The sequence below is a fragment of the Sparus aurata genome, chromosome 10 (assembly GCF_900880675.1).
Source record: "Sparus aurata chromosome 10, fSpaAur1.1, whole genome shotgun sequence".
Taxonomy (NCBI): Eukaryota; Metazoa; Chordata; class Actinopteri; order Spariformes; family Sparidae; genus Sparus; species Sparus aurata.
The window spans coordinates 694,069-720,390 of NC_044196.1; the positions used below are offsets into that span (position 1 = coordinate 694,069).

The following is a 26,322-nucleotide window of genomic DNA, read 5'->3' on the forward strand; positions in this document are numbered from 1 at the left end:
AGCTATTTTCTTTTCCCAATCAATGACATGTTTATTTCAATACACATTATTGTTTCATCCCAGAGGAAACAAAAGTTGGAGAAGAGATCTCAGCTTAAAGCGTGCAAGCAAAAACATTTTGTGCACTTATTTATGAATAAATAGTAAAATAGATAGTGTTTTAAACTGTGCAATTACACAAATACACAATCACATAATGTTGTTGACTGGATTTTTATTAACTTTTGGCACTCTCAGATACTGTATATATTATTGACCTTTTGGAGGGCTGAACGGACGGACAGACGGATGCAATCAGAAAGGAAACGGGGGCTGCACATTTATCCTTTTTTCCTTTTTGGGGACAAACGGATCATGTGCATAATTAACTGCAAAACAAGCAAATACGCCTCTGGCCTGTCTGGCCTCTACCTGGTCTTTTGACTAAACTTAACCAACTCCTTTCTTTATTGTCTAAACCCAACCAAAGCACCGAGCAAAGAAATTAAATGTTTTTTCTCCCCCGGTCTGCTGTCAGCAGGAGCGGCGGCTGCAGCAGGCTCGCGCCCGTGCGGGCTCAAGCCGGGTTCAGCCACGCTCGAGCGCAGCGGGGAGAGAAAAAAAGTGTGTTTCATTTACTCTGTGAAGTGGAGATCACCCCCAACAGAGTGGGGGAGAGAGCAAGTGGGACAGATCTGGACAGTCCCTGAGCAGCACGCGTTTCACAGACAAGCCACAACCCAGAGTGTAAACAACGTCACCCGGTTCAGCACCATGGACAGCTGCGGGAGCGGGGGGCTCGAAACAGCTGTGTTTCGGAGTAGGGGGGTTTCAGAATGGAGAGCTAAAGCTAGTGTAATGAGATGACGATTAGATGAGATAAACGTTATTGTCCTCCGAGTTGAAATTTGTCTTGTACATGCAGCTGCTGCAAAATAGTGTTTTCTTTTTGTGTCAACAAAACTATTAATATGCCAGATGCGCGAACTGTTTTTTTTTTTTTTTTTTTTTTTTAGAAAAACAACTCCTGATTGTCGGCTGTAATGGTTAATATAATTTGTGATCTTTCTATAAATTAGATTTTCATATTTTTTTTGTAAAATGCATATTTTTATAAAAAAAAACAAACAGGAAATAATAACCGAGGTATAGCTAGTTACGGCCATGACCTGAACACTGTGTCATCATTTGAATCATTCACAGTGAACAGGGCCCCCTGCTGGACTCACTGTGACATTGGTTCTGGTCCCTGTTTACCTCCATTAGCTGTCTGAAGCTAACAGACACACATACTGTAATATAACAAGAACATGGCAGCATGATCAACCCTGGACCTGATAATAACAACATGTAGGCTGCTCACCATTACAACAACATGACATTAATAATTATATTATTCTTCATATCAATATTCAGTGAAGACGAAAACTAACTGAGAATTCAGATAAAAGTCCATCAGAGCAGCTCCTGGGCTCAGTGATCCCTTCTGGTACTGTCTGACCCAGACTTCTCCCTGTGGACTGGCTGGAGGGGAACTGGATCTTTGGAGTGCTCTGTGGAGTCCTATTGGCTGCTGACTGAGGGGAGCCGGTACATCACATGACGTAGTCAGAGACACGGACCCGTCCAGCAGAGAGAGGTTCTGACTCCATCAGACTGTCTGATGCTGTTAATAACATAAATCATATCTCACAGATACACAATGATTGTAGAAAAATAAAGTTGTTTCAGTGTTTTTAGACTATATATAATAGATATATACAATATATATTTAACAGACAGTTTGTTCTGAACCAGACATTCTAAAGTAAAAAGTGACTTCCTGTTAAATGTGTGACAGAAACACTGACAGACACCAACGAGGAAGGAGGAGGGTCGACTTGGTCTGACTGCTACATGCTGCTGAGCTCAGATGACCAGGACTCAACATGGAGGAATCATGTCTGCTGTGGCTGCTCGGTGAGTAAAACACACTTCATCTGTGTTCCTGTTCGTCTGCACGCTTCCTAAATGTTCATGTCTGGAGTTTCTGAGAGCAGCAGTGAGTTACAGAGCCAACAACAAGAGAACACACTGAATTCAGACCAGCAGCAGTGAGTTACAGAGCCAAGAGACAAGAGAACACACTGAACTCAGACCAGCAGCAGTGAGTTACAGAGCCGACAACAAGAGAACACACTGAACTCAGACCAGCAGCAGTGAGTTACAGAGCCAAGAGACAAGAGAACACACTGAACTCAGACCAGCAGCAGTGAGTTACAGAGCCAACAACAAGAGAACACACTGAACTCAGACCAGCAGCACCAACAGATCACAGCCGAGACCAGAAGGGTCCGCTTCATGCATCAATATTCATATTTATTACATATTTATGTTTTATACTAATGTTCATCAACTTGATCTCAAATAAACAAAAGAACAAACAAATATCATGATCAGATAATAATCTGTGTTCTGTGCAGTACAACTCCATTGTAAAGTGACAAATACTTTATATAATTTCTTTTCCTGTTTTTTCATATTAAGCAAATATAAAATACCTGAAAATCACAGTTTTTGTTTAGTTTAAAAACCTCAATGTTCTAGATTGATTGAACCATTCTATGAAATAACATCATTTAACTGTTATTTCAAATACAGCAACCTTTAAATTGCATATTTTAAATATTTGTTTTTTACACATTTGTAATTCTACTGGAATTGTGTTAGTACACTTAAAAAGAATACATGAAAGCTGTAATTCTCCACTAATTTATTTTTTTGTTGAGTTGTGAATCATATTTTACTGTTATTTTACAGAAACTTTTTGTGAATGTTTTTTAACCTCACACCAACCGGAGTGTCTTTTGTCTTTAGTTGTGACGTCGCTTTAAAAACAACATGAGCTGATGATGTTTCTTTGATACGACTATCCTCCTCTGTGTTTCCTCTCAAACCAACCGGAGTGTCTTTTGTCTTTAGTTGTGACGTCACTGCTGAGCGGCTGCACACACCAAGGTGAGAACACTTCCTGTGTGACTGATGAAGAGTTATTTAGTCCCTGATAGAACAGTTAGTGTTCAGGACGCTGTTTATGGAGGGAAATAGTTTGCACATACAATAAAAGAGTGAAGACTGTCTGGATGTCCACAGACTGGACGCTAAAGATAAATGTGCTGCTATAAAAATGTCATTGTGAAAGCAGGACTGCACACCATGCAGCACCATGCAGCAGCTGACAGAGAAAGTGCAGAAACAATATTGACATGTGAGACACATGAAGTCACATCTGCTGTGTGTTTGACACCAACTCTGAGAGTTCCATTTAAAACATGAGGAGACTCAGAGCCTGAAACACAGAGGAGATCAGTGCAGGTCAACAAGGTCTACAGAGACTGGAAGAGGAAGAAGAGACACTTCTGTCCAAACTGACCATTATCATCTGTAACCACATCTCTCTGTCTCGTCCTCCAGCCTCTCTGAAGATCAGTCCTCACAGATCTCAGCTGTTTGAAGGAGAGTCTGTCTCTCTGAGGTGTGAGGAGGACGACAGCTCTGATGGATGGACGGTGACGAGGAACACGACTGGAGGAACCAGAACTCAGTGTAAAGACTGGGGAGAACCAGCTGGTTCTGTCTGTAACATCAGCTCCATGATGACATGGGACAGTGGAGTTTACTGGTGTGAGTCCACAGGCGGAGCAGCCAGTAGCAGCATCAACATCACTGTCGTCACTGGTAAGATGAGGCTGTTGTAACTCCAGCAGGTCTGAACACTGAGTCTGTCTTTCACCTTTTCACTTTGGCTGAGCCTGAGAGAGACAAAGACAAGAAGACAGACAGGTGACCTTCAGGAGGCAACAACACTGGGTGGAGCACTGAGTCTGCCTCCTCAACATGTTGTTCATCTGTCAGTCTGACATTATGTTCAACATGTAGAGATGATAAATCAGCTCCATGTGCCAAATGTTTCTCCAGAGAGATTGTTGTGATGAAGTGTTGCTGAGTACAGGACAGGACAGTGAGACTGCTTGTGTGAGTCAGAGGATCCATCAAGTAAGGGATAATGCCCGACGAGGTGTCCATAAACAGAAGTTAATGGACGACGCGGAGGCGCGTCGGACGGTTGCCTCCGCGAAGTCCATTAACTCCTGTTTATGGACACCTCGAAGGGCATTATCCCGCTTATACCATGGTCACTTGCCAAAGAAAAGATTCGGACCATTAATTTACATTTTCATGCTTTTTACAATCAAAATATAAAGTTTTTCACAAGCCATAACTTAGTTTCCCTGGTAACGCCTGAGGGTTTGACTAATACCTGGAACAGTCATTACTCTCCCGTAAGATTCTTATGCAACGGAGACGTTGTTCACTCCTCCAGTAAATAGGACGGACCATAGATACGACTTGGCAACGGGAGATATTCTAGTCCACTCAGCGATGAGCCAGAAAGCTAATGCTATGCTAGCAAGATTCAAAGTCAATAACATTGCGCACGGATGACAAACAGTAAATATAATTTGACAGTATGCTAGCTAATACGATTAGCTCGCCAACCAGTCATGTCATTGTCCCCAAATCAATAGCAAGATTTTCACTAACAAATGACCGGCCGTGTGTAACGTTACTGTGAGCCTGAAGCAGAGAGCTGAACAGCGTATTCGCGTATCAGTAAATTTAGAGGGGAAGTGAACTTTCTGCAGCTTGTGTGTTACAGTCGCCACCCTGTGGTGTTCAGAGGATAAGGCACTGAAGGACTGACGGACTGCACTCAGTGCTTGAAATAACATATTAAGATTTGATACGCCAGCTAGCGCATTAATTTACAGCTGTGAACAGTCAATTTGACTGGAACTACTTAGTAGGTGTCCATATATCAGGAGTTAATGGACACCCTGCAGCCAATTAGAATCGAGTATTCCCCCAGACCATGGTATAAGCTGAGTTTGATGCTGTGAAATCAGACTTTAACCTGCCGATATTAGCAGCACACGTTTGTCAACACACTGTCTGTTTCTACTGATCACAACATCACCAGACTCCCTTAACAAATGTACTGATTTAAGAGTTGTTGAATGAGGAGAGACTCAACAAACTTTGTGAAACACGACGACAAATTCTGAATGATTGGAGCTTCTTGTGGATTCAGCATTAAATGAGCAGGTGTCCATGTTGTTCATCAGTTGTGTTTCAGGGTTTCATCTCCATGTGAAGCTCTTTAAACTGTGCTTGTGTGACTATAACTTGAACTAGAGCTGAGCTGAGCTGTGTTCACACATGAGCATGTTACACTACGGTGGCCCTGAGGGCTCAATGCATCGCACCAAACAGACAAAACAAAGCAAAGAAGAAAACATCTTCATCAGTTTGACCAGCACAACCAAACACCTGATGCTGTCCTGTTGTCAGAGTGATGAAGATGATGGAAGAGGAGATATGTTTGTGTTCTGTCTTTTTAAGCTGAGCCTTCAGAACCGCCCTGCAACGACCCGGTTCTACTGCAGCAGAGGACGAGACAACACCACAAACTTTATGTCCCCGGTCACTGCAGCACTGGGTACAATGTACCAGTAGCTACATGCTAACAGGCTAATCTAACCTGTAGAAACATGAGGTTATCTGTTGTGTAGCTGTGACAGGCTGCTACCTGCATCCTGTCATCACCTTCACACTCACAACAGGAACACACAACTGGAATAACATGTTTGTCTGTGTGTTGAGGTGGAGCAGTGATCCTGCAGAGTCCTGTCCTCCCTGTGATGGAGGGAGATGATGTCACTCTCACCTGTACAACAGAGACCTCCAACCTCTCAGCTGCTTTCTATAAAGATGGCTCCTTCATCAGGACTGAGCCTACAGGTCACATGACCATCCACCATGTTTCCAGGTCTGATGAAGGACTCTACAAGTGTAACACCAGCAGTCATGGAGAGTCTCCACCCAGCTGGATCTCTGTCACAGGTCAGCAGGTTCAACTTAAGTCTACAATAAAAATGTCAGCAGAGACAGAGACAGCCTGTCTCCAGAGTCAGTGTTGGCAAGGCAAGGCAAGGCAAGGCAAGTTTATTTGTATAGCACAATTCAGACACAAGGCAACTCAAAGTGCTTTACAGGCACACACAAATTACATTAAAAGACAAACATTTCATTTAAAAGACATTAAAAATAGATGCATTATAAAAAGAAGAAAAAAAAAAAAAAAACTCAGAGTAATAATGCAGTTCAAAGACTTGAATTGCTTCAGTTAAAAGCAGTGGCAAAAAGAAATGTTTTAAGTCTTGATTTAAAAGAGGTGAGTGTTGGAGCAGACCTGCAATTTTCAGGGAGTTTGTTCCAAATATGTGGCGCATAGTAACTGAAAGCTGCTTCTCCATGTTTACTTCTGACTCTGGGGACTGAAAGCAGACCGGTACCTGACGATCTCAGAGGTCTGGATGGTTCATAACGCGGCAGCAGATCAGAAATGTATTTTGGCCCGAAACCATTCAATGCTTTATAAACCAACAACAGGACTTTGAAATCTATTCTTTGATAGACAGGAAGCCAGTGTAAAGATCTAAGAACTGGAGTGATGTGATCTACTTTTTTGGTTCTTGTTAGGACTCGAGCAGCAGCGTTCTGAATCAGCTGCAGCTGTCTGATGGAGTTTTTAGGGAGTCCTGTAAGGACACCATTACAGTAGTCGAGTCTGCTGAAGATAAATGCGTGAACAAGTTTCTCCAAATCCTGCCGAGACATAAACCCTCTTATCCTGGATATATTCTTAAGGTGATAGTAGGCTGACTTTGTAACCGTCTTAATATGGCTGCTGAAATTCATGTCTGAGTCCACAGTCACACCGAGGTTTCTGACTTGGTCTGTAGTTTTCAACATTGCAGACTGAAGCTGAGCAGAGACTTTAAGTCGTTCTTCCTTGGATCCAAAAACAATTATTTCAGTCTTATCTTTGTTTAACTGAAGAAAACTCTGACACATCCAATCATTGATTTGTTCAATGCATCTACTCAGGGTATGTATGGGATTATAGTCCCCTGGTGATATGGTTATGTAAATTTGTGTGTCATCTGCATAACTATGGTAGCAAATTTCATTGTTTTCCATTATTTGAGCTAGAGGGAGCATGTAAATGTTGAATAGTAGAGGCCCCAGAATGGAGCCCTGGGGTACTCCGCTTGTCATTTTCATCCGTTCAGATGTGTAGTCCAATAGACACAAAGTAATCTCTCTCATTTAGATAAGATTTAAACCACTTTAGTGTTGTACCAGAGAGTCCAACCCAGTTTTCCAGTCGGTCCAGTAGTATATTATGGTCGACTGTGTCAAACGCAGCACTGAGATCCAGTAATACTAAGACTGAGATTTTTCCGCTGTCTGTGTTTGAATGAATGTCGTTGAAGACCTTAACGAGGGCCGTCTCAGTGCTGTGATGTGGTCGAAATCCTGATTGGAAAGCATCAAAACAGCCATTTATTATTAAGTAATTGTTCAGCTGTTTAAAGACAGCTTTTTCAATTATTTTACTTAAAATTGGGAGGTTTGAAATGGGTCTATAGTTATTCATTACTAATGTGTCTAGAGTTCTCTTCTTCAGGAGTGGTTTAATGACTGCTGTCTTAATGGCTTGGGGGAAGACACCTGAGAGAAGAGATGTGTTAACAATCTGTAGCAGGTCTGGAATCATGCAGTCTGAAACTTTTTTGAAGAACCCTGCTGGTAAAATATCCAGGCTGCAGGAGGAAGACTTCAAATGCTGTATAATGTCTTGAAGGTTTTTGTCATTAATTGGATCAAATTGTGTCAGGGTATTAGAGTTGGGTTTAGGTGGACAAAACGACAACACACCTCCAGTACCTGGTAGAGTGGCACTGACCGCTTGTCTAATGTTCTGAATTTTGGCAGTGAAGAATGATGCAAATTCATTACAGGCCCTGGTAGACAGATGTTCAGCTGCTACTGGCACAGGAGGGTTTGTTAACCTGTCGACAGTAGCAAACAAGGCACAAGCATTATTTTTGTTCTTGGTGATAATGTCTGAGAAGAAGGACTGCCTTGACTTTTTTAATTCTAAATTAAAAATGTAAAGTCTCTCTTTATAAATGTCAAAATGAACCTGGAGATTTGTTTTTCGCCACCTGCGCTCAGCTTTTCGACATTCCCTTTTTTCCATCTTGACAAGCGTGGCGTTTCTCCAAGGAGATTTTTTCTTACCAGAGACCACCTTCACTTTAGTGGGTGCAATGGCATTCATGACATTTGTAATTTTGGAATTGAAATGAAGTACAAGGTCATTGACAGAGAACCTAGAGAGGGGTGGTGTGGAAGAGAAAGCATCAATGAATATGTCACCAGTGTTTTCAGTGATGTATCGCTTTGAGACAACCTGAGTTTGAACATTTGTGTGCACTGATATATCACTCTCAAAGAAAACACAGTAATGGTCGGAGAGAGCGACATCAGATATCAGAACCTTAGAAATGTTCAGACCCTTTGAGATAACTAAGTCCAGGATGTGGCCCCTGTTGTGTGTGGGCTGTGTCACATGCTGAGTGAGTCCAAAGTTATCAAGGACACAGCACAGTTCTTTAGTCCATCTGTCCTCAGGCTTGTCGACATGGATGTTAAAGTCACCAACAATTAACACACAATCAAAGTCAGTGCAGATAAGAGAAAGTAACTCAACAAGGTCATCAAAGAAATATGTGCAGTATTTAGGTGGCCTGTAGATGTTTAGAAATATAGCTCGAGAAGATGAGTTTACCTGAAGAGCAACATATTCAAAAGAAGTAAAACTTCCATAAAACATCTGCTTGCATTTGAGTAACTCATCAAACAGAATACTAACACCTCCTCCTTTTTTATGCATTCTAGTTTCACTTATGAAAGAGAAATTTGGAGGACTTGATTCAATGTGAACAGCTGCACTGTTATCCTGGTCTAACCAAGTTTCAGTTAAAAACATAAAAGTAAGATTGTGTTTGATGATAAAGTCATGTATTAAAAAAGATTTTCCTGCTAGAGATCTGATGTTTAATAGAGCTACAGTTACAGTATCAAAACCAACTGTGCAGTTTTTTGCGACAGTTAGTGGCTGACGAGGAATGGGAGCTAAATTGAATGGATTGGCAGATTTAGTCCCGCATTTCCTGTTTCTCAACAAATTCACAATTTTTCTATTACCTGTAATCACAGGAATTGAGGAGGCAGCCTGAACTCCAGGGGGCCCTGGCTTTTCTCGGGGGAAAACAGTAGTGATATCAACTTCGTAGCCCAGACCCGGCACATATCAGTAAGCGTTAATTGTACTGTCAGCATGGACACTATGTACTTCGCTGTTTTCAGACTGTAGAGGCCAAAGATTATTCAGAGGGGGCGGAGGGGCACGATGACGTTTTGGCGATGGTGGTTTCAAGCGTGGCAGATTTGGGCGGGGTGTGAGTCTGAGTCCAACATTGACCAGCTTTTTCATCTCATCCGTGAAATCGAGGAGGGGGGAAGAGGGGGAGAGGCTGAGGCTGAGGCTGGCTGGAGAGGGCGGAGAGTTGGTTGGGGTTGGTGGAGAGTGGATGTTCCCTCTTGTTGCGACTGGGGGGGACTCCTCCTTGCGGAGCGAAGATGGCAGCAAGGACTCCTCCTCCTGGCACAGCTGACTTGTCTGTTCGAAGCTTATCTCAGGCACAAGTATTTCTCCTTCCAAGGGCTGTCTTATCAGTTGTTTTAGTTTGTTTTGCCTGGTGTCCTTGAAGGGAGGAACTGGTGCGTGGTGCACAGAGTAGAATATGTTGGAGGTTAACAACCTTACTCCTGACTTGTTAAGGCAGAATCCATCTGCCTTAAAGAGGTGTCTGCGTTCCCAGAAAATGTTAAAATTGTCAATAAAGTTCACCGATTGAGCGGCACATGTAGCTTTGAGCCATCTGTTCAACATCAACAACCTGCTGAATCTCTCATCACCTCTACGGACAGTTGGTAGAGGGCCACTGACAAACACCACAGTATCGAGAGATCTGACTTTGTTCAACAGATCAGTGAAGTCTTGTTTCAATACCTCAGATTGTTGTTTCACAACATCACAGGCCCCTGTGTGTAAGATGAGAGATTTCACTGTTGGATGTTCAGCGACAATGTCCAGAATTTTTTCTGAGTCGTCAGAGACCATATCGTTGGTAAAACAGAGTACTTTGGTGTTCTTCTTGCTGCAAAAGCTGTTTACCTCCTTCACAGCAACATCACCCACAATCAGTGTTTGTGGTCCAGTCATTAGCTCTTTCTGTGGTCTTTTACTTTTGAATTTGGTCTCATAACTCTCCTTGTTCATTGACGGAGAGCTTGCACGGTCTTGATAAAGTGGAGCAAATCTGTTCTCCAGTTGTATTTTTGTTATTTGCGTAGGTACGCTCTTACTTTTTGTTTTCACCGTTGTCCACGGTTGTTTCCGCTTTGGTACGGGCGTTGAGGAGGCACTCTTTTCAGAGGAAAGTGCAGGCCAACCAGTTGCATCACAGATCTCAGGACGCTGGGCTCTGCCTGTTACTCGTTCTCCCAAAAATGATTTAACTTTAGGCTTTGCTCCAAGAGTATTCCAGCAGGGATGATTGTTCCTGGGCTTTTTATCCAGTCCCCTGAACTCCTGTTTTGTCGAGTCATTGTCGGGGCTAATTAGCCGTGTGTTAGCAGGCTCTTGTCTGCTGTTTTGATTCCATGGGAGAGTAGTTTCGTTCCCAGATAGTCCATTCACTTCCACATTTACTTCTATCCGGTGGATCTTGGTTTCCAGCTCAGCAATTTTCTGTAGGATGTTCTGAAGGTTCAGGTTAACAAGAGGCATTTTGGTGCTAGTTAGCTTTAGCTGCTAATAGGCTTTAGCTGCTAATAGGCTTGTGCTACTTCGAAGGCCTCGTTCTGAAAGTGCGGAGTTCGGAAGAAAAAAATGTTTAAAAAGTGAAATAAGGCAGCAGCAGTCAGTTAATTGTTGTCCCAGTGGTTTGTAAATATCCAGGAGTTGCTGCCTGTAATCTTTCAGTGAAGAAAAATAATAACAGTGGAAAAAATAGCAAGCAGAAGCGAGAGCAAGCAGAAAAGCGTCTGCACCCAAGCAGATACAGGAAGTTGCATCCAATGTTTAACATTTCTATGTTTCATACGTAGCAGATAAAACTTTACATGTCTTTATGTTTTAAATTAGTTTTGTCTTTAATACCTACAGTGAAATGACTGAATGAATTCATCTGATTTCTGTGTTGTTGATGAGAATCTTTTGTTCATTTTAGGGAAATCTGCTACGACAACTTCTCCTTCACCATATTCTCCTGCAGCTCCTCTCGACTCTGTGTGGTGGATAGTTGGAGCTATTGCATTCTTTCTTGTCCTAGTTGTACTGGTTCTACTGGTGAGATGGCTCATCAACAGGAGACCTAAAGGTCAGACACATTCAGACACATTCAGACACATTCAGACACAAAACAGACTTCAACATAAATTGTGTTCTCATTATTTGTCTCAGCCGTGTGCTGCAGTTCACTTCTGCAGGCTGAGATTTGACCAGAGTGAGAAGAAACAACAGTGTTGACGTTCTGTCAAAGACGTCTCTGTTCTGTGTTACAGAGATGTCTACTGAAGTTAGCATGCTAACCAGCTAGCCACTCAGCTTCTCACAAGCCCCGCCCTACTCCTCCTCTGATTGGTTGCTTTGTTGGTTGCGTTCTCTATGCTTGACTCAAACTGTGACTCACAGGAGCTTCATGATGTTTGTTTGTGGCAGTTTCTGAGCTGTAGTTTTTGCGGCAGCTGCTTCTCTGCCAGCCGGCCTGTCCGCTCTACTAATGAGCCCAGAGACACTCTGACAGTGAAGAGCGGCTCCAGAGGACTAGCGACTCAGTGAGTCACAGTTTGAGTCAAACATAGAGAATGTGACCAACAAAACCAACCAATCAGAGGCAGAGTAAGGCGGGCCTAGTTTCAGCTGGAGATGTAAAAGCAGCCAGTTCACTACTGAGTCTAATAATTCAACAACATAAACTCATAAATGTGAAGAAAGGAAATATTTTGACTCCTATTTTCATTATAAACACAAAAATCCAACAGTCCACCATCTGAACTCAAGTTTCTGTCTCTGACTGAACTCAGACCAGTTTAATCTGCTTGTTAACTCGTCGTCAGACTCACTTCATTCAGACTGGACACAAACTGAGTCACAGTCACCAGAACAGTTCTGGTTTGTCTCCACAGTCTCCTCTGGTTTGGTCCAAATCAATCCTCAGTTCACAGTAACATGTGAAGATATTCAAATAGACCTACTTAGCTCCATGGCTAACTGAGCTACATGCTAACAGCAGCTAGTCACTATAGCCAGTGAGAAAAGTGAGCAGCAGTTAGCGGTTATGTTGCTCCCTATAGTTTTTTAAACTGCCTTCAAATTCTGGTAATTTCTCAACAACTACACCTTTAAAATTATATTTTTCTGCTGATATTCACATTTATATGAACATCTCAGAGCTCGAGTGTGTCACACAAATCATTACATGTTACAACTGTAACAACTGTTTCCTGAAGTCAAACATTCCTTCAGATTCTCATCAGTTCAGCTCTGGAGCTTTTGATCATCATTAGACTTTAAAATGGAAATGTTCTGTTCATTTCAGCAACAGAAGAAGAAGGAGGAGGTGATGACATCAGAGATGACATCACATACAGTGGTGTTAGAATATCACGTCCCCCAGAACAGCCAATCAGACGGAGCAGAGGTAAAGATGGTTTAATTGATTCAACTCTTGTTCTTGTGTCTTTGTGAGGACCACTCTTAGCTCAACACCATGAGGACATTTTGTAACGTGATGTAAGTAAGGAATAATGCTCGACGAGGTGTCCATAATCAGGAATTAATGGACGACGCGGAGTCCTTAATTCCTGTTTATGGACACCTCGAAGGGCATTATCCCGCTTATACCATGGTCACTTGCCAAAGAAAAGAAATTCGGACCATTAATTTATATTTTCATGTGTTTCACAATCAAAATATAAAGTTTTTCACAAGCCACAACTTAGTTTCCCTGGTAACGCCTGAGGGTTTGACTAATACCTGGAACAGTCATTACTCTCCCGTAAGATTCTTATGCAACAGAGACGTTGTTCACTCCTCCAGTAAATAGGACGGACCATAGATACGACTTGGCAACGGGAGATATTCTAGTCCGCTCAGCGATGAGCCAGAAAGCTAATGCTATGCTAGCAAGATTCAAAGTCAATAACATACAACAGCGTACGGCTGACAAACAGTAAATATAATTTGACAGTATGCTAGCTAACGAGATTAGCTACCTAACCAATCTGTCATTGTCCCTGTGTAACGTTACTGTGGCTGCAGCCTGAAGCAGAGAGCTGAACAGTGAACGGGATGTGAGATTATTCACGTATCAGTAAGTTTAGAGGGGAAGTGAACTTTCTGCAGCTTGTGTGTTACAGTCGCCATCCTGTGGTGTTCAGAGGATACTGAAGGACTGACGGACTGAACTCAGTGCTGGAAATACAATAGTCAGATCTGATACGCCAGCTAGCGCATTAATTTAGAACAGTATCAGAATCGAGTATTCCCCCAGACCATGCTATGAATGTGTTTATATTTATATAGAATATTTAAGAAAGTGTGTTGATGGAAAAAAAGCTAAAGTAAATGTTTTTCACTCCACGAAGGTTGAGACTGTAGCTCGTCTGTTTCAGGTGATGATACTGTGTGTTGTGTTAGCATGCGCTCTGTCTATTTGTTTCCTGTGGTGAAGCTGCTAACAGAAGCTAACGGCTCTGTGGTTGTCCTTTTTCAGCTGAAGGTGGTCCTGCTCATGTTTCGTCGCAGGACTGTTAACAAGAAGAAGTAATATACAAAAAACAATTTATTTCACTTGGATAGTAATAAAGTAAAAATACTCTTTATCTCTTCCCTGCAGTCACATGTTGTTCACATTTACACTCTATGTGACTTCATATTAAATTAATCAAATTAGATAGATAATTACATTTAGATTTAGGACATTTAGCAGACACTTTTGTCCAAAGTGACTTACAATAACCGTCGATAGAGTAAAACAAAATATAGAAACAATTGCCAAGCCCTCTGAAGATCTAACTGCTATTTGTCAAAGATTCTTTAAGTGTATAAGTGCTGTGATTGAAGTGCGATGATACGAACATACAAGTGCATACAATTTTATTAATTTCTTTATTCATAAACTCTTTTGGGGGGGGGGGGTCATGCTATGCGAGGTCGAGGTGAAGTCTGAACAAATGAGTCTTGAGTCTTCTGTGGAAGATGGAGAGTGACTCTGCTGTCCTGACATTCTCCAGTCCCTGTGACATAGTTCCTACAACATTGTTAAAAACCATACTCCCTTGTCTTTGGTCCTAGCCTGCTTTCTATCATCAATTCCTCTCTCACATCAGGGTCCATACCTGACCTCTTTAAAATTGCCAGTATCCAGCCACTTCTTAAAAAACCCTCTTTCAACCCAGACCACTTAGAAAACTACAGACCCATCTCCAAACTTCCCTTTTTATCTAAATCCTTGAAAAGATGGACGTGGACCAGCTCCTGAAGCTGTTACAATGTCATTGAGTCTTTGACAAATTCTAATCTGGTTTTCGCCAAAACACAGCACCGAGACAGCATTACTGAGAGAGTGTCTAATGGTATTCTTATGCATGCTGACAAAGGTGAAAGCTCCATTTCTGGTACAGCCTTAAATTGGTTTCATTCCTATTTGACTAACAGAGTCTTTAATGTCTGCTTTAATAATCATGTTTCCTCTTCCGTTCCCCTGCTGTGTGGTGTCCCTCAGGGGTCGGTTCTTGGTCCAGTTCTGTTCTCCCTGTACACGCTTCCTCTGGGTCATTTGTTCAGCCACTTCCCTGACATGTCATATCACTGGTATGCAGATGATACACAGATCTACTTTTCTGAAATCCAATAACCTGAATCAACTGTCCTCTCTCCATGAGTGCTTAGCTGCCATCAAAGACTGGATGTCTCTTAATTTTCTCCACTTACATCCTGATAAAATTGAAATCATTTTATTTGGCCCTGATAAATTTGTCACTGTTGATCAGTTTATTGGACCACTACACACTAACATCAAACCCTCTGCTAAGAATCTGGGTATCATCAAAACTTGTCCAGTCCTGTTTCCTGCAGTTACAACATGTAGCAAAAAACAAATGATTCCTGTCCTCCAGTGATCTGGAACAATTAATTTACAGCTTCATTTTCTCTCGTCTTGATTACTGTAACTCCCTCTACATGTGCCTCAGCCAGTCTTCATTAAACCAATTACACCAAGTCCAAAATGCAGCCACCAGACTTTTAACCAGAACCAGTCGGTCCCATATTACTCCTGTTCTTACATCCCTTCATTGGCTTCCTGTGAAATTTAGAATCAATTATAAGATCTTACTGATTACATATAAGGCACTTCATGACCTTACCCCCAGTTACATTTCAGATCTCCTTGTTCCTCATTCCACTCCTCGGCCACTCCACCCCTCAAATTTCGTCCTTTTATCCGTTCCAGGCTCGATCCGTAAAACTAAAGGTGGCCGTGCCTTTGCTGTTTTAGCCCAAACATTGTGGAGTAGTCTTCCCCATTCACTTAGACTAACTGAATCTGTGGACAGTTTTAAGCGGCTGCTCAAAAACCACCTCTACAGGCAAGCCTTTATAGATTTCCTTGTTTTGTTTTCTCATCTTTTGTGCCTCTTTTATTTATCCCTCCCTTTTGTTTTATCTTTCTCTGTTTGTTCTTCTTGCTCTCTTTGTTTGCGTTTTTGTGTGTTGTTATGTTTATCTATTTGTTGTTTGGAAAGCACTTTGGATCTGTGTCAAAAAGGTGCTATATAAATAAAGTTGTACTTACTTACACTGAGGCTCCAGAACACAGAAGAGTCGTGCCTTCACTGAGCAGCTTTGTTTGCTCTTAGTGATGGCGCTACCAGCCGGCCCGCTGATGTAGAAGAGTGCAGTGCTCTCTCTGGGCCGTGTGGTCTGACCAGGGTTTGGAGGTAGACGGATGCACTTCTGTTGACGGCCTTGAAGACCAAGAACCATCGTCTGGAATCTGATACGGGCCGTAACAGGGAGCCAGTGGAGGTCACAGAGGAGGCGGGTCACATGTGGGAATTTTGTAGATTATAAACAAGGCGCACCGCAGCGTTCTGGATACACTGCACCGGTTTTGTCACAGAGGCTGAGAGTCCAGCCAAGAGGGAGTTACTGTAGTCCAGACGGGAGATGACCAGCACTTGGACCAGGAGTTGCTCTGCGTCCTTTGTAAGGAAAGACCAGATCCTGCAGATATTGTAGAGGGCAAATCTGCAGGATCGGGCCACAGCAGTGATGGTGGGGGGGCAGGACAGTCCGTCGTCAAGGATTATGCCCAGGTTCCTCGGTCCATGAAGGTGATACTGTGACGTCCTGGACAGTAACTGACAGGTCCATGCAAGGGCAGTCTTTTACATAAAATAACTTTTTTTTTTTTTTTTTGGCCTTTTTGGCTCTATTGACAAGATAGCTGAAGATATGACAGGAAACAGGATGAGAGAGAGGGGGAGTGACATGCAGGCTGGGACTCGAACCGGGGTCCGCTGCAGCGAGGACAAAGCCTCTGTACATGGGACGCTGCTCTACCCACTGAGCTAAACGGCACCCCTGAAATAACTTTTCAAACAAAAAGTTTTGTTAAGTTTTGATTATTGATTGAAATAAGAGGAAAACCAACTGTTTGTATAATGCAGCTACAATAACAGAACTATCATCAACTATAGTTCTTCACAGTTATAATTTGTTTGACACAATTAACTCAAACAGAACTTATAAAGACAACTGTTACAAAGACAGTGTCTTCATGGATGAGATCCCATCAGCTTCCCACCAGCATGAAGACAGTTTAATGACATTTGTCTAAAAACCAAGACAAAGTGACTGATACTGACCCAGAAACAAACCTTGTTGTGGTCCAAATACTGTGTGGAATGACGGCACGTGTGCGGTCCGCTCCATGTTCATAAGTCAGCCAAGAGTAAACCAATAAACCAGAACCGGCCCAGACCTGGGCCGGTTCTGGTTGTTGTCTTTCAGTACCTTTCAGACTCTGTGCAGACACTTCACCTCACCACTGTCACTAACGATTGATTCAGTGTTAATCTGAGTGTAGGCTTATTGATTTGTTGACTAAATATAGAATATAACCTGAATACATTAAGAAGAAATAAGAAATAAGAGATTCAACACAGAAACAACAAAGAACAGGACGTGTTTCCTTCCTCACTCTGAGGTTTATAAGATATAAAAGACAACAATCTCAACAAACTAAATGAACTTGACTCAAACGGACCTTAAAAACACTTTATGTTTTTGTGTTTTCTTCTTTTAATCTTGCTAATCAAACCACAACACCAACTTCCTCCTGCTGTTTCCAGTAAACTGTGAACTGAAGCTGTTATGTTTCTCACTATACTGATGGGTGGAGTGACCCGTCAGTACAACGTGTTTGTGGTCGATCTGTTTGAATTTGAACTGTTGTTTTTCACAGCAGAGGTGTTAAAAAGAAAAAAGCTGTTGCTGACATTTATAAACTCCCTAATCAATCGTATTATAACCCTGCATGACAGATAATGGAATGATTCCTCTGTCAGAAGTGTTCATAGTCTCCTTCTGTTGCAGAGAATGATCCAGCTGTGGTTTACTCTGCAGTGAGACGAGCAGAAGACGTCAGTTATGGACAAGTCGTCTTCAAAGACAAGAAGACAAAGAGGACCAGAGGTACAGCTGCTCTGCTTTGTCTCCGTCATGAACAAACACAAGAATAATATGTCAGAGAAAGATTAGTGGACACAGGATCAAAATGTAATGAAATAACACTTTCACAGACAGACGTTACAAATAAAAGTGCTCTAAAACACTTCAGGCGTCACCAACTGAAATTAATCCAAAAAGGGAATTAAAGCTTTTTACTTTATCGATACTTTGACTATGAGAGCGGTGGATATGAAGAGGAGACGGATCAGCAGACGAGGAATATGTTGTTTCTGAACTCTGATAATATTGTAGGTTTTTTCCACTCTGTGTATCAAAGCACACAATCAACTTCCTCCTGCAGGTTCCAGTGAAGCTGGTGATGTTTCTCTCGACTAATGGTGATGCTTTGAGCCTTGTGGTTAATGTGTCACTATTTTTAGTCGAAGCGAGCAGCTTTGTGGTCATCACAGTTAACTTCCTGTTTCACACAGAGAGAAAACAATCTGCTGCCATTAATCAAATAATACAATATTAATAAAATAACTATAATCCTTCATTGAAAATGATTATTTCTACAGCAGAGAGATTGAATCTCTTCTCGTGTTGCATTGTTAACACTAGCAGTAAATACAGCAGCAGCTCTGTGTCAGTTGTCGTTCATGCCGTCATGTAATGAGGATGTGTTGTTGTGTTGCAGAGAACGATCCAGCTGTGGTTTACTCTGCAGTGAGACGAGCAGAAGACGTCAGTTATGGACAAGTTGTCCTCAAAGACAAGAAGACAAAGAGGACCAGAGGTACAGCTGATCTGTATTCATCAAGATATTTTTATTGAAGCAGGTTGATGTAATATAAACACATGACATGAGCATACATACATCTACAGGAGCAGACAGAGATACACTAAATCAGATGACATCATGCTTTGTTTTTCTTTAACATGTGTATAAAACATAAAACCATCACTGCATGAAAAGTGGGATTTTCGGCCCCGTAAACGCCCGGAAATCTCCCTAATTTTCGGCAGTTAACGACAATTTACAGGCTGTGAACGTGGCGTTTGTCTGTGCCGAAAATTGTCGGAAACGAACCATGACGTCAGCGGAGCTCCCGGAGGTGCGAACGGCTCTCATTTGCATATGAAAAGCAGCGAAACCACACCTGGCCAGAGAATGTGTGGGCTGGCTTCAATATCCTCACTCAGTATTGGATGAAACCACTACTCATAAACAAGCAAAATCACTCGTGATTGGTCACCATGGGTCATTATAAATGTAAACCCTGGTGGAAATTATATAATATATATATATATATATATATATATAATATATATAATATATATATAATATATATATATTATATATATATATTATATATATTATATATATATATATATATATATATATTTATATTATATATATATTTATATATTTATATTATATATATATATATATATATATATATATATATATATATATATATTATATATTATATATAATTTATTCATTCATTTATATTTATATCATCAATGACATGAATGAATTTACTGAGGAAAGGAACATTTGCCAGGAAGGTGTTGTTTATTCAAAGAAAGAGTTTAATTAGCACAAACACAAACACACAGCATGTACAAAGTATAATCTGCCCACACAACAAACGGGAAGCGCACAAGAGGCCCAAAATCCTGCAGCACCGCGAAGTGTCTGTTTCTGCATACGTCCGTGGTGCACTGCCCTGTACTTTGGAATCGCCTCTCATGTGACAGCAGTGTGGCGCAGAGCTCGGTGAGCTCCCGGCTGCGAAAGGACAGAGGTCGCACAATTCATCCAGACACCCCGCCATCTTGTGCCGTCTTCCTCCTCAGACATCAGGTCCATGGCGGCGCACTTCCAAAGGTCCACCTCATCCTCACCTAGCACACTGTCTCGCTTCCAGCAGCTGTAAAAACAATCAATAAAGACGATCAGTACTGCGCGATGCACTGCGTATGGATACAACACATTTATTATTTAATAGAATAATAGTCACACTGACCAAAAACGGATCTAATCTAATAAATCTTACCCTCTTTGTCCTCGATCGACTCCGAGCTGAACTCCTCACAGCGTCCGCCTGCGATGCAAGATCCGGTTGTTTGTTGTCCTGCGTACTGTCTCGTAATGTCTTACAGGCAGCTGGAAAACAATTAAAAAGACTGGTATGAATAAAGAAACGTAAGTCACAGTAAAATTAAGCGAGGGAGAAAACAGTAACAGTTACTTACACACAATGGCGTCATTATCGGCATCGTGTAAATCTGGACTTGCAGACGTGGCTCCGAGCTAACAGGAGGTCGCGGCCTTGTTATGAGGCGAGGTTAGTCTGTGAAAACAAAATGCTCGCAGCGATAAACCTCCGTGTCCCTCTGCCGCAGCGATAAACCTCCGTGTCCCTCTGCGGCAGCGAAGCTCCGTCCGTCGGCAACATTCTTCGTGGTGACCCGGCAAAGCTTCCCCCGTCCTCTCGACAATGGCCAGGCCGCTAGCTTAGCTCCTGCTAGCTAGCTTAGCTCCTGCTAGCCTAGCTTACCCGAACTTGCTTCGTGTCCATTAAAACACAAACACTTCGACTGCGATGGAGAGTCCAACTCACACACTCACAGCACGTCGACCGACAACAGTTCACAGTCTGTTAGTGATAAAACTGACGACACACACAGTCCACCGTCAGCTGCTCGACGCCATTAACTCTCCGCTCCTTCTTCCTCGTCACTCACGCGCCGGTCTACCCGGAAGTGTAAAAACTCTTACAGGTCATGAACTCTCACACGTAATAAGAATTACTTTTCAACTGCTTTTAAAACATTCAGAACCCATGAAATTATAGAAATACTTTTTTTTACATTTTAATATCTTGGTTATCTCAAAATATTTCATGCAAATTTTAACTTCTTAACAACTGGCGTTTTATCTTTAACTTGTTCCCAGGAGAGAGAGAGAGAGAGAAAAAAATAAATAATCTTTTTTACATAACATTGGCCATTGCTAATGACATACCAGTAATTCATCCAGCATACTTTCATTAAATAAATCCATTCAAGCTAAAATATAAGGGTCTATAATTAGGCTACACTGAGCCTGATCTATTTATACCAGAGATTTTCTTAAAATGAAGTTAACACCTTTTAGAAAAAGGTCACCTGAGGTAAAACTCCCCCTGCTACCCTGATTTGCATTTGTATAGCTCACAGCATTTTCATTTACATTAAAGCCTCCCCTAGAATCAGGGGGAGGGGGGTCATTGGGGGACAACTGCCAAGCAAGGCCCACGTCAATTTCCGACAATTTCCGTCAGTTTTCAGTCTTGCCTGCAAATTGCCGCGTGCAGCCGCAAACCTGAAATTCCACGTCAATCTACAGTGCCGCATACTGACAAAAATCCCACTTTTCATGCAGTGCATGAGACAACAAGACTTCATCCGCCCTCCCACCAGCCCAACACTCTGATAGCTGAACAGTTTCTTTAGACTGAAATGAACAATGTTGCAAAAAAGCTGAATATTCCAAAAGTATAACAGATAAAAAAGCTAGTTTGTGTTGTTTGACATGTTGATAAGTCAACATGTTGATGCATCCTCTCTGAGGATAATAACTTTGTCTTAACTGAACTAAAAACCTGTCGCCTATTCTAACAATAAAAGAGAAGAAGTGTTATTATTCATCACAGAAGAATCATGAAACCTGAATACTGAAGAATGATTACTGTAGTGTGACAGCAGCAGCAGCAGCTCTGTGTCAGTGGTCGTACATGCTGTGATGTAGTGACGATGTGTTGTTGTGTTGCAGAGAATGATCCAGCTGTGGTTTACTCTGCAGTGAGACCAGCAGAAGACGTCAGTTATGGACAAGTCGTCTTCAAAGACAAGAAGACAAAGAGGACCAGAGGTACAGCTGCTCTATATTTATGAACCAGCTTTGGACAGCCCGGCTCCAGTCTTTGAACATGAGTAATCTTCTATCAGCTAACATTAGCATGCTAATTCCCACTGTCCCACATCCTGAGTCCGGCAGATGAACCTCAAGAACCTCAGCCTACAAGAAAAATGGAGACTCTGTCCCTTCCTGTAGAGGGTGTTGGTGTTCTTTACCCAGTCCAGTTTATTATCAATGTGGACCCCCAGATATTTATAATCCTCTACATACACACTGACTGACTGGATGGAAACAGGGGTAAATGGCACCTTGTTCCTCCTCAGGTCCACAACCAGTCCTTGGTCTTTGTCAAACTGAGCTGTAGATGCTTCAGCCCACACCATGTGACAAAGTTGTCCACAGTAGTCCTGTACTCCTCCTCAGCACCCTCACTGATACATCCAACTATTGCTGAGTCATCCGAGAGCTTCTGGAGATGACAGGTCTCTGTGCAGTAGTTGAAGTCTGTGGTGTAGAGGGTAAAGAGGAAGGGAGAGAGGAGAGTCCCCTGTGGGGCCTCGGAGTTGCTGACCAATCTGTCTGACACACAGTGTTGTGAGCGCACATACTATGGTCTGCCAGTCAGATAGTCAACAATCCAGGTCACAAGGGGGAATCCACCTGCATCGCTGTCAGCTACTCACCCAGTAGGGCCGGACAGATGTCAAAAAAACATGACACTCACCAGCTTGTCCAGGTGGGCATAGACACGGTTGAACAGGTAGATGATGGCATCCTCAACTCCAAGTTGGGGCTTATAGGCAACTGTAGGGGGTACAAGAGTGATTTGACCAAGGGCTGCTCCTAGACAAGTCTCTCTAGGGTCATGATGTGGGAGGTCAGTGCCACAGGTCTGTAGTCCTTGGAGCCACAGGGACGCATTGTCCTCACCACAGGGACAAGGCAGGACGTCTGCCACATCACAGGGACCCTCTGTAGACTCAGACTCATGCTGAGGACATGGTGAAGTATTACACATAGCTGGGGGCTTTGAGCACCCTGGGACTGACATCATCAGGACCTGCAGCCTTGCCTGAGTGGAGTCTTACAAGCTGTCTCCTAACATGGTCAGCTGTGAGGCTCACTGTATAGGTGACAGGTAGGGGAGGTGGAGGTGTGGAGTCAGTTGGTTGTTGTGTGTAGTGAGTCTGGAGGCCAGGGGAGGAGGTGTTGGGAGGGATCTGACAGGAGGATGAAAGACTGTAAGGAGGCGGAGGTGGAGGAGAAGGTGGTAGTTTTCGGACAGCAGTAGGATCGCAGGTGGTGTTATCAGGGGGTTCAGAGGCCTCAGTATCAAATCTGATTGAGTTTGTTGGCCCAGTCCACACTGCCTTCAACCCCTCTATTGCCAGCTGACCTGAATCCAGTAATGGTCCTCATTCCCTTCCAGACCTCTCCTGTTGTTCTGCTGAAGTCTCTGCTCCAGCTTCCTCCTGTTGTTTTCTTTAGCCTCCTTGATCTTCACCTTTAGGTGTCCCTGTATTGTTCTCACCTCCTTCCTGTTGGCAGCTCTGAAGCCATCTTCTTTTCATTGAAGATTAGAGTTTATATTCTCTTCTCTCCATCCATCATGTGACGACCCCTCACATTTATCTGTTGGCCCTCTGGAGGGGCCCGTCCCCGAGGTTGGAGAATTAACTTGTGTCTTCTTCCTGTAAAGCTAAATGTCACGTGTGCTTCCATCAGCTCAACCAACCAGTGTCAACCAATCACATCGTGTCATCCACCCGTCAATCATTCTGAGCGAGCGGCACAGAGTGAAGACTTTCTGTCAGAGAGACGCAGTCGAGTGAACAACTGGCGGGTATTTATGAGAAAGAGGAACCTGGACGACCACAAAGCTGCTATCTGCCATTAAAACCAGTTGACACATTTCACCACAAGGACAAACACGTCACTGTCAGCTCGAGCAGAGAGTCGTGAGAAACCTCACAGCTTCAGGTCAGTTTACTGGACTCAAGAGGAAGCTGTCGTTTATGTTCAGCATAAAAAACTACAACATGAATAATCTTCAGATTAAAGGTCAGTCTGAGATGCAGAAAATGCACCGAGGATAACCTCTTTTGTGTTGTTCTGCTGAAGTGTCCTCTCCAGTAGTTCCTCCTGTAGTTTTCTTTAGCCTCCTTGATCTTCACCTTTAGTTGTCCCTGTATTGTTCTCACCTCCTCCCTGTTGCCAGCTCTGAAAGCCATGTTCTTTTCATTGAAGATGGCTTTCATGCCCTTTGTTACCCACAGCTTGTTATTTGGGTAACAATGCACAGTCTCAGCTGGGACAGTGGAGTCTACACAAAAGTTGATATAGTCCATGATGCACTCTGTGAGCCCATCAACGACCTCTCCATGCAGCTCACACAGTCACTGCCAGTCTGTGACCTCAAAACATCCCTGAAGTGTCTCATTAGCATTCTCACTGTCCTCACTGTTCTTGTGGTTGCAGGCTGGCTCTTCACCAGAGGCACATAACAGGGGTTGAGGTGCACCAGATTGTGGTCTGATCTACACAGTGGGTGGAGGGGAGAGGAGCTGTATGCATCTTTACATTAGCATACAGCAAGTCCTCTCCCCTCTGGTAGGACAGCTCACATACTTTGTGGAGTTTGGTAGTGCTGTTTCCATGGTGACGTGGTTGAAGTCACCCGAGATAGCAACGAATGCACTCAGGAGTTTAGTCTGTAAGCGGGCTGTGGCGGAATGGATGAGTGAAAGAAATACTTTCACAGCAACAACTACACACCAAAACTCTCTCCACCAGCATGTTTGGAGAGGGAATGGCTAAGTGAGAGCAAAAACAAAATGAGTCATAACAATATATTAAATAAGAAGCTAAAGAGTAGGAAACTAGAAAAACAAGTAGGAGTGACTTCAACAGGCTGCGTGCAATGTGGTGCACTACTAATGGTACTAATACTACTAAGACCTCTAATACTACTAATGGTACTAACTACTTTAATAAGCTGACATCAGAGAATGAAGACCTTAAAAATCTAAAACCAATTCATCCATTATTTAAAGAGCTGGGGATGACAACAATAGTTAAAAACTAATCGATTGATTTATTAACATTGAAGCTTTATAAATCATGGTTTGTGATGCTACAGTAACTTCCTGTTTACACAGCTGATAGCTCTTGATTGGACAGGGCTGCAGATGTTTGACGTAGTGAATCAGTAGTTTGAGACTTCCAGCTCAAAAGTTGTTGTTTGTGGGCGGAGTTTGAACAGTTTGTTTGTTTGTTTGTTTGTTTGTTCAGGGTTGAAGTCGGAGCCGGAGGTCCTCTACTCGTCACTGAAGTAGACCTTCACACCAGACCAACTAGTGGTGACCAGCCGGCCTGTGATTGGTCCTCAGAGACCGTCATACCTCAGCACTGTCACCTGCTTCACTGCTTATTTGATATGTTGAAGCTAAATGAGACTTTTGCAGCTACAGAGAGACAGACAGGTCAGATGTAGAGCATGTTTTTAGAGTTTTAATGTGTTTTTAAGTGATATAAAATATTAAAGTAGAGATTTAGATTAACTATTTCAATGTTTGTACACAACACTTGTTTCATTGATATGTTTCTGTTGAACAGAGCCTCCACCTGTTTAGTGTCATATCTGACTTCACTGTTATTTAAACTATATTTATGTTTATTGGAATGTGTTCTTGTTGTTGCAGCTGTGACTTATTATTTCTCTGCAGCATCAATAAACTTTGCTCTCACTTCTTATTTTCCTGGTCTGCTTCTGTCGGTTCAGCTCAGCTGTCAGATGGAAAACTGGGCCTGTTCTGGTTTGGTTGTGGCAAACCGACACACACCTCCCTTCAGTGCAGATAAAGAACAAACTAAACCGCAACCGCAGACTATAAAGAGCCCGAGCATCGTTCACAGTCTGCACACACAGTCTGAGTTTGAAGAGTTTTGATTGTTCAGTCGGTGAACCACTGAGAAGATTTAGGCTGTGAAGTTTCTGCATCATCATGTAGTAAATAACTGGGTCAGCTGGCTTCATTCAGAGAGCAGCTTCACATTGTTTCAACAGTCAGGTGAACATGTGATCACAGAAACACACTCAGACTTCAAGAGATCAAACTGAAGAAATCAAAATCATTTAGGCGATCACAGACAAGCAGCTGTCTGTAGTTTCAGGAGTCACTTCCTTCATCTCTGTAATCTTCTTCTTCACCCTCCAGCTTGTGATCTGATGGTGCTGCCACCTGCTGGTGTTCTGTCTGTCCTGCATCTCCACTGTCCTCAGTGTCTTTATGGACTCAGGTCCACAGGTCACACTGAGTCACGGCCTCAGAGAGACCTGTGGTTCTGGTTCCTTCTGCATGAGCAGGTTTTACCTTTCTGAAGTTTATGTTTCAGAGCACGTTATGAAAGAATTATGATCTTTATTATTTCAACACATTTCCTTCTCAGGAAATAAACTAAATACACTGACTGAGACAAGAGTCTCATACAGCGTCACATCAAGAGACCAGAACTGTCTCTTTAAACCGGTTTGTTTCAGTCTTTATCTCGTCACCTTTTACTAAATACAACTTTAAGATGTCAGTGAGTTGTTAGTTGTTGACTTCAACAGTTTGAGGCTGAAAGGATTAAAATCCTTAAATATTTCACAATAAAAGCAGAAACAGATGTTCTG

At 42.5% G+C, this 26,322-nt stretch overlaps 2 protein-coding genes across 2 annotated transcripts in view; both read left to right on the forward strand.

Annotated features, from left to right (window-relative positions):
* LOC115590052 (zinc finger protein 239-like) overlaps window positions 1-26,322 on the forward strand; it is a 285,383-nt gene that overhangs the window by 255,578 nt on the left and 3,483 nt on the right. The window lies entirely within an intron of this gene.
* Window positions 1,842-25,400, forward strand: LOC115590008 (uncharacterized). The gene is made up of 10 exons (XM_030431244.1): window positions 1,842-1,938; window positions 2,941-2,976; window positions 3,433-3,696; window positions 5,683-5,922; window positions 11,229-11,378; window positions 12,600-12,701; window positions 17,663-17,761; window positions 18,435-18,533; window positions 21,561-21,659; window positions 24,939-25,400. The coding sequence occupies exons 1-10, from the start codon at window positions 1,908-1,910 to the stop codon at window positions 24,980-24,982; spliced, it is 1,164 nt and encodes a 387-aa protein (XP_030287104.1). The 5' UTR covers window positions 1,842-1,907; the 3' UTR covers window positions 24,983-25,400.